Source organism: Nicotiana attenuata, unplaced genomic scaffold (genome assembly GCF_001879085.1).
Source record: "Nicotiana attenuata strain UT unplaced genomic scaffold, NIATTr2, whole genome shotgun sequence".
In the NCBI taxonomy this organism is placed as follows: Eukaryota; Viridiplantae; Streptophyta; class Magnoliopsida; order Solanales; family Solanaceae; genus Nicotiana; species Nicotiana attenuata.
Genome location: NW_017670881.1, coordinates 287,840 through 295,919, shown reverse-complemented (window position 1 = coordinate 295,919; position 8,080 = coordinate 287,840). Strand labels below are relative to the sequence as shown.

General features: G+C 35.5%; 1 protein-coding gene across 2 annotated transcripts in view; it reads right to left on the bottom strand.

Moving 5' to 3' along the window:
* Positions 1-5,956: 5,956 nt before the first annotated feature.
* Positions 5,957-8,080, bottom strand: part of LOC109244173 (probable LRR receptor-like serine/threonine-protein kinase RFK1) — a 10,602-nt gene continuing 8,478 nt past the window's right edge. For both annotated transcript variants that reach the window (XM_019411218.1, XM_019411219.1), the window contains 5 exons: positions 7,817-7,935; positions 7,360-7,570; positions 7,045-7,276; positions 6,820-6,970; positions 5,957-6,660 (listed from right to left, as the gene is read on the bottom strand). In XM_019411218.1, the coding sequence (XP_019266763.1) occupies positions 6,271-6,660; positions 6,820-6,970; positions 7,045-7,276; positions 7,360-7,570; positions 7,817-7,935 (1,103 nt within the window). In that variant the 3' untranslated portion in view covers positions 5,957-6,270. The remainder of the gene's footprint in view (positions 6,661-6,819; positions 6,971-7,044; positions 7,277-7,359; positions 7,571-7,816; positions 7,936-8,080) is intronic.

Below are 8,080 nucleotides of genomic sequence, written 5' to 3'. Positions count from 1 at the left end.
TGGGTCACCATTTCAGACAAGGGGAATTTAAAAAGGAAAAAATGCAATTTCCTTATAGATAAAGTTACTTTACTCCCTACTTTAAATAATAAGGTTTCACATGGCGGAATCTGGGAAGTATAGTACAGCTAATTTAAAATTAATTAGACATTTTAGCACCAGTGGAGTAAAGTTATGTGACATATATTAAATACCTTTTAATTTGTCGGAGAATTTTTTCACTTCTTTCAAGTTTGAACACTCTTGAATAAATTTCTGACTTCGCCACTAGAAATAAAGTCTGTGTATACACTACCTTCCCCAAACCTCACTAATAAAAATTCACTAGTTCTTTGTTATTGTTGTAGTATCAAATTTACGGCTAATATTTGGAATGAAAGATAGTAAAGGATTCATCTTTTTAAACATTTAACCTATTGGATTACTATTCCACTTTTATTATTAGGTTCACGTGGGAAACATAAGAATAGGAGTATATCTCTGTGAATTGCTATACAAAACTATTGTCAGCAAACCAATCTGGAAAGTGTTCCATTTGATCTACACACGTGGCAGGTTTCACACTTGAATTGCCGTTGTCTTTGAATAGACTTTTTACCGAATACTATCTCAAAAGGAATATTTCACTAAAATAAACATGGCAGCTAGGACCTTTTTTTACATCTTTATAATATTAAACTTATTTAAATTGTTGACATTTATAATCAACTTGATATCTTTCATCTCTCCTTGTTCTTACTTTTAGTTGTCTGTTTTTGATTTTATGAATCACTTGATTTGAATATTTTTCTATGATTTTTTTCAGACTACTTTTAATACTACTATATTAAATGACTGAACGTGTCCTATTTTTACACTAGTTGTTACATCTATAGATATTATTTTCAAATGATCCATCTGCCTAGCTACACTAAAATTTCACCGAAAGACAATATTCATGAATAGATGAAGTAAAAAATGCTTTGGTATGAAGGATTAACTTTTTTAATCAACAGATTAGCGTGACTAATTTGCGAGAAATCACACGCTTTAATTAGCTGATTTTGTTTTAAATAATACTTAGATATTAAAAAACTATTTAAGACGAATGATTGTGATCACCTACTCATGTTTACAGCTAACTTCACAATATATTACTTTTATAAGTTTATAGCAGAAGAGATAATATCAAAAGGTTATGAATACACGTATACTTGACATGAAAAACGCAAAGACATGAAGTAGACTTCTTTTCTTATTAAAATTAATTGGTGAACTGGATTTATTTCCCCACAAGTACACAGTTATTATGAAAACTTTTAAGAACAATTTTGTCATTTCTTCGGAGTTCTTTCTTTTGAGGAAAAAATAAAGAAAAAGAAGATGACGTAAGGTCTAAGTTAGTAAATAGTGGAGTAGCAAGGATTATGAAATCTATCATTAAACACATACAGTACACGTAAATTAAAGTGCGTGACTTTTTGACCATAAGACTATCCCTGTATTGAATGTAGAACCTGTCATGAAGTATGGTTTCAGTTGATTGTCTTTTGTTTACATCAACTTGATTATATAATTAAACAGTTTGTGTCTACGTCCTGATAGTTTTGTTTACTTCAAGTCAAGTAAAAATAGCACGGGAGCCAGTTTTCGGACTGATCATTCAAAAGTAGCCAGTATTTGCAAAGTCATTGAAAAATAGCCACTATTTTGTTGCAACACAGAAAGTTCCAGCATAATATATTGGATATCCGTGCATCTGTGTATGAACTTCCAGCATATTATGATGAACTCCAACACGCGGAAAGTTCCAGTACAATATACTGGACCGGTATATTATACTAGAATTCCAGTATATTATACTGGAGTATTTTTCTGAATTTTGAACAGTGTTTTCGTTCAGATTTATCTTTACATAAAAAGTAGCTAAATTTCGATATTTTTAAAATTGTGGCTATTTTTTTGAATGACCACTTGTAAACCGGCTATTTTTGAATTCTTCCTCGAATTAACCCAAGTTGCTCGGACCCAAAAAAACCAAGTTGCCTTGGGCCACATGGATTTCAGTAGAAAAGAAAGCAATAATCGTCATATAAAAATAACTTTTCAATCGTTTTTTGGATGACAATTTTCTTACTGTGATTATCGTTTAATATAATTGTAAAAGGTTGCAGCAATCATTGATAAAAGCAATTCAAAGGTACTATAAATACTGGGTAAACATTAGTAACATGGGATTAAAAATAAGTAACCAAACACTGAATATTTTAAATACTTTTCAATTTTGAGGCTCTGGTACTTTTTTTGCATTTTTTTTGTTGGTTGACTAATAAGATTGGAGACAAATCCAGCCTTTGGTCTCATTTTTTTTTTCCTTTCAAAAAGACTACAGTATATACTAATTTGTATGCCTTGCATGTGGCCAGGACTTGCAATCGAACGAAATATCTTTTATTATGAACGCACAAAAAGTAAACTAATGTCTTTACTTATGAACTTAAACTCTCCGAGTGTGTTTGTGATGATAGGCTATTATTACGTATTTTAGTCGATTATTACACTCTAATTTACTGCACTTTAGTTGAGTTTGCGCTTTAATCGCTAGTTTTGCACTAATTGTGTATTTTATGCCTTGTAGGAGTGATTCCGAGCTATATAGATGTTATGGAATGAATTCAAGTGATTTGGAGCTTTGAAGTCTGAGTAAAAGCCCAAGGAATTAAGCCTGGATCGTGTTCAGGGATCAAATTTGATAGTTAAGAACAAACAAAGACTCGAGTAGGTATATTGCGCACTGTCTAGTATAATAGACATAACTCTTTGCTCCGAACTCCATTTTGGCTATATAATATATGGTTGGAAATCTAACTCAAAGGGCTACAACTTTTATGTTTTACGTTTTTCCAAATTCCGAACAGAACAGGGTAAAAAATACGGTCGAAACCGGAACAGCGGACCTGGACGTGGACTGAGGCAGTGCACTGGGAAAATACCGCGACCGCGAGCGTCCAGACCTGAAAAATTGTCCTTTTTCGCGTAGGAGAAGGTATAATTATTTGGGCCCGACCCTACTTGGTATATATACATGGAAAAACGGTACTTTGAGGAGGTTGGACACACTTTTAACATAATTTAGACCTAAGGAGGCTAAGGAGACCGGGGATTCGACTTAAGGAGTCAAGTACACACTGGGAGCAAGGCGGAGAATTCTTCTACGAGTTTTTCACTTCCTTCTTCCCATTTCCATTATTGGTTATGAATTCTAGTATTGAGTTTTTGCATACTATTATGAATAGCTAATTCGTTTTCTAGGGTTTTGATGGAACCTTTTGTAGGATAAATACTTGTTATGTTTTTATATAATTGAGCCGTTGGATTTCTCTACTTGTTTAACTACGTGTTTGTTGTTGTTGATTGAATGTCCATCAATTGACTGTGCCTATTTAGCGTGTACTGCTCGAGAGAGAGTACATATTTAGGTAGTTGTTGAACAACGTCACTCCTAACGTATGTGAGAAATCATATATTGGGTTTAAAGGTAGGTTTAGAAATAACAAAGCATTTGACGTGGTCATAGTGAGCGGTTAGATGAAGCCAACTGGCGTAGTTCGAGAGAATATGTTGATGCTACTGTGTTAAAACACAAAATCAGAAAAACTGTTAGAAGAATAAAAGAAATTGGAAAAACGGTAAAGATTAAGAAATATTCCGAGTCCACAATTTGCTTGTGCGTCCTTAAGGAATTTTAACCCCCTCACACGTTGCCAAGGTAATGGATTAAATCCTCCCAGGATAAAACGGAATAAACCTTCCTGCAACAGTGGCAATACAAACTGCAGGATACCAACGAACTTAAAGAACGGAGCAAAATCACACTTACGAATTTGAGAGAGAGAGAGACTGCGAATTAGAATGCAGTATTTTCAGAAAGAAGGAAGTTCTGTAATGTTTTGGTGTGTTAAAAATGAAGCCATGCCTCAGAATTTATAGGCAATTATTGGAAGAGGTGTGATGTTTGTTCTGGAAAAGGTGCCTTTTCAGAAGTTTACGCGGCCTGCCGCGGTCCTACCGCGGTTACGCCAGGACCGCGGCCAGAGTGGCCCTCTGAATCTGCAGCAGGGTTCTGGCGCCGCGGCTAGACTATCCTTCTGAATCTTCAGCAGTGATCTGGCATTAAATAATTAATTAAATAAATTTTGTCCAAAAAATAATCTTATCGATCGTTTTCATTTTCCAAATCTAAATCCAAATCCGAAGTCGAGCCGAGCGAGCGACGACGACGGCGCGAGAGTTCATTCTCTTCAACTCCTTCTAAGAGCTTTAAGAAGTGATTCTATATATAAGCACACAAATGTAGTTGTTCCTCACCAATGAGGGACAAAGTGCAAGTCAAAAGTTCACTTCATTCAAATTTTCATTTCCCTCCATTTTATTTCCCACCATTTTCAATTCACACTCTTATACTTTAAAGCCCAATGTGTAAAGTCTTTGAAGCTCAATGCCTTTAAAGTCCAACAGAATATGTCTAGTAAATTATTGTAGTTGCTCGAGAGAGAATTATGACACCTAAAGTGCTCACGATCAGTAGAGAATACATCGGCGAAATTGTAGTGAACATAGCTGTAAGGATTCCGACAATTGGGGAAATCATAACTCTAGACCTCCTTAATTTCGTCTCCAACCCTTTGTCTCGTTAGTTGCTAATTTTATCGCTTTGTAGTATTTGCTAGTTAATTAGTTAGAAATATAAATTTCAATCTTTATAATTTAGAAAATTGTTCAAACTTGTCTTCTTAGTGATATTAAACAGATATAGCTAAGCCTTAGTTATCTGTGGGATTCGACTCAGGACTTTTAGACCAGATTATATTTGCAGCCACCGCTTATCCTTTTTAGGACTAAAGTTGGGCATGATCAGTTTGGTATGACAAAAGTCATTTTTCATCAACTATTTTTTGAAAAACTGAATTACTTTATTAAGAATATTTTCTTGAAAAATGTTTTCCAATGTTTTATTGGAGGAGGGAAATCTTTTTTTCTGAAAAAACATTATTAAAGATTATACCAATATTAACAAATTTGATGAAATTTTTGAGTACTTAAATTTGGTAATAACATCTAAGTGTTGATCAAAATAATGATATAAAGGTGAAAATTTGAGACAATTTTGAAGGAAAATGATTTTACGCCAAAAAGTAAGAAAAGTCATTTTCTCTTTTGGTGGTAAATGTTTTCTCTATAAAATATTTTGGCATCAAACACCAGAAATCACTTATTTTCTAGAAAATATTTTTCGAATAAAATATTATTTCGAATGAAAGATTTGTTGTCATACCATCTATTAGACGGTGACCTGCTTAACTTCATTAGAAGTAATGCTAGAAGCCTAGCGCGGTTGGAAAACCGGCGAGTCGGGTCGGATATGGGCTGGTCGGAAACGAATAATACAAAAACGGATAAATTATCCGACCAGACCCATATTTAATACGGATAAAAAATGGGTTAAATGGATATCTATATTATCCATGGATAACTTAGAGAGAATTACTAGTCTCCCAAATTTGAAGAACCCCCAATTTGAGACTTTACAAATATAAAAGTTAAACCCATTAGTTATCCATTGGCTATCCATATTCTAAGTGGATAATATAGTTCTTATCCATATTTGACCCGTTTTTAAAAAGTTCATTAGTCCAACCCATTTTTAATGGATAATATGAGTGGATAATTGTTTTCTTGAAACAACTTATCACCACTACTTAAAGACGATATAGGTCGAGCCAGTCCAAACGTTACTATCCTGGCAACAGAATATCAATAATTCCCAGCGTGACATTTTTACATTCTAACACATTGCAATGTTAAACGCAAAGAGACTATGCGTAAACAGAAGCAAAATATAGACGTAAATATTCAGTCCTGGAAACCTAGCATTCATGAGCACCTATGGAAAAAATAGATAAATCCGAAAGGGATGATCAGGATAATGAGCGTTGCACTCTAGAGTATATTAGTTGAGTAAATTCACTATAACAATAGTTCTCCAGTTTCAAAAGTCAATATATTTGATCAATCCTACTACTCCAATAAGTAGGGTAAAAGAAGTGCTACATCCTTTGTCTCAAAACTGGAACCTGTATTTACATTGTACAGCAAGCCCGCTATAAACATTTGAACAAATTGCTTAATTACAAGTATAAATACCTGCAAAGATGGTCCTGAATCAATGTGAAGAACCTCAAGTAGGCAACAAGCAGGAATTGAGCCAGCCATGACATGAATGAAATAAAACTATGTGTCTGTTTGATCTTGAAACTGGACTGAATCGAAGAGATTAGTAGTAGATGCAGAAGAAGAACCCATGTCGGTCTGTATGGTCATGGTGTTTTGAGTTTGGCTTCCAGTTAACTTCTGTTTTTGCCTCTCTTGATGAAAATCTTTCATCGCTTTAAATCTCAGATCATTAGAATATGTATTTGCCTCTGGAATTTCATCGGGAATGGCTATTCGTCCTTCAAGCATACCCACTACCTCGGACATGATAGGCCTGAGTGAGGGGGTGGCGCTAGTGCACAAGAGTGCCACTTTTACTATTCTTTCCACTTCTTGTTTGTTAATATCAGAGCCCAATCTCTGATCTATGAGCTCCTCTATACTCCCACTTTGTTGCATGTGACAGGCCTGTAATAGTTTAGCTTTTTAGGCGCAGCTAATAACTTCATTAAAGGAGGTTAAAGATGAAGAGGAAAGAACGTAAGAACTTTATTTCCTCATGCAAACTATTGAGCTGACCCTTGTTAATGGAGAAATAGCAAGCAAACGGGGATCAGATGTTATTACCCAGTCTAAGAGACAAATGCTATTGTTGCTCGGCATGTAGTTATTGTTGTTCTTTCCACTGACAGTTTCCAAAAGTACAACTCCGTAACTGTAAACATCTGCTTTATCGGTCAAATAACCCCAGAGTGCATATTCTGGTGCCATGTATCCTCTGCAAGTGTTAAGATTAGAAGGTATGTCAACTCAAAATACACTTTAAGCTAGCAAGAAATGAAGTGATCTTACATTGTTCCAGCAACTCGAGTACTAATATGGGTTTTCTCTTCTTCATTAAGTCTAGCTAGTCCAAAGTCGGATATTTTGGGATTTAACTGCCCATCCAGCAGCACATTTGTAGCTTTGATGTCCCGATGTACAATTTTTAGGCTTGATTCCTCGTGTAGAAAAGCGAGACCTTTCGCTATTCCGAGACAGATCCTAAACCTTGTAGGCCAATCCAATGTCAATCGGCTGTCCTCTGAACCAGAAAATTCACCACTGAAAATCTTGACCTGAGATAACTGGAATGCTTACATAAAGAGAACGACATGGAGAACTTACCAAACAAAGCGCCAGCAAGGCTATTGTTATCCAAGTATTCGTATACAAGCAGTAACTGGTCTGCTTCAATACAGCACCCACGAAGCTTAACAAGATTCGGGTGTTGCAAACAGGAGATCGTACTAATCTCATTCAAGAATTCACGGTTGCCTTGCTTTGACAGAGAGGAGAGCTGCTTCACTGCTACTAATGTACCATCAGGTAATTGACCCTACACCAGATCCGTTCATTAGGTTCCACAGTTTAAGAAGATAGAACCAGTGTAAACTAGCTAAAGGCAGATGAATTTTGAGCCACATATGTATGCCCTTGTTCAGACCCAGAAGCGTTGGGTTAATGGAATTTTGAAGGTTTACATGTTTCTGGAAACAGCACCCCAAGTCTTGTAGGCAGAGGTGCATCATGAAGTGGAGTCCAGGTAAAAGAACAATAACTAGTCTTCCAATTATAAGCATACCTTATAGACTGGACCAAAACCACCTTCTCCTATCTTGTTTGAAGCATCAAAGTTATTAGTGGCGACTTTTATTTGTTTTAGAGTAAAGCAAACCATCTGCAGCTCTACACCATTGAGATCTGTCCAAAAACATATATAGAGATGAGTTATTGAGTTTTGTGGTCTCTTGTGATAAATAAACTCTTTATCATTGCATTAGCATCGACATGGCTTTCTTCGCTGACGTAGTAAACCCACCCCTCCTAAACTCTGCTGTGGATTCAC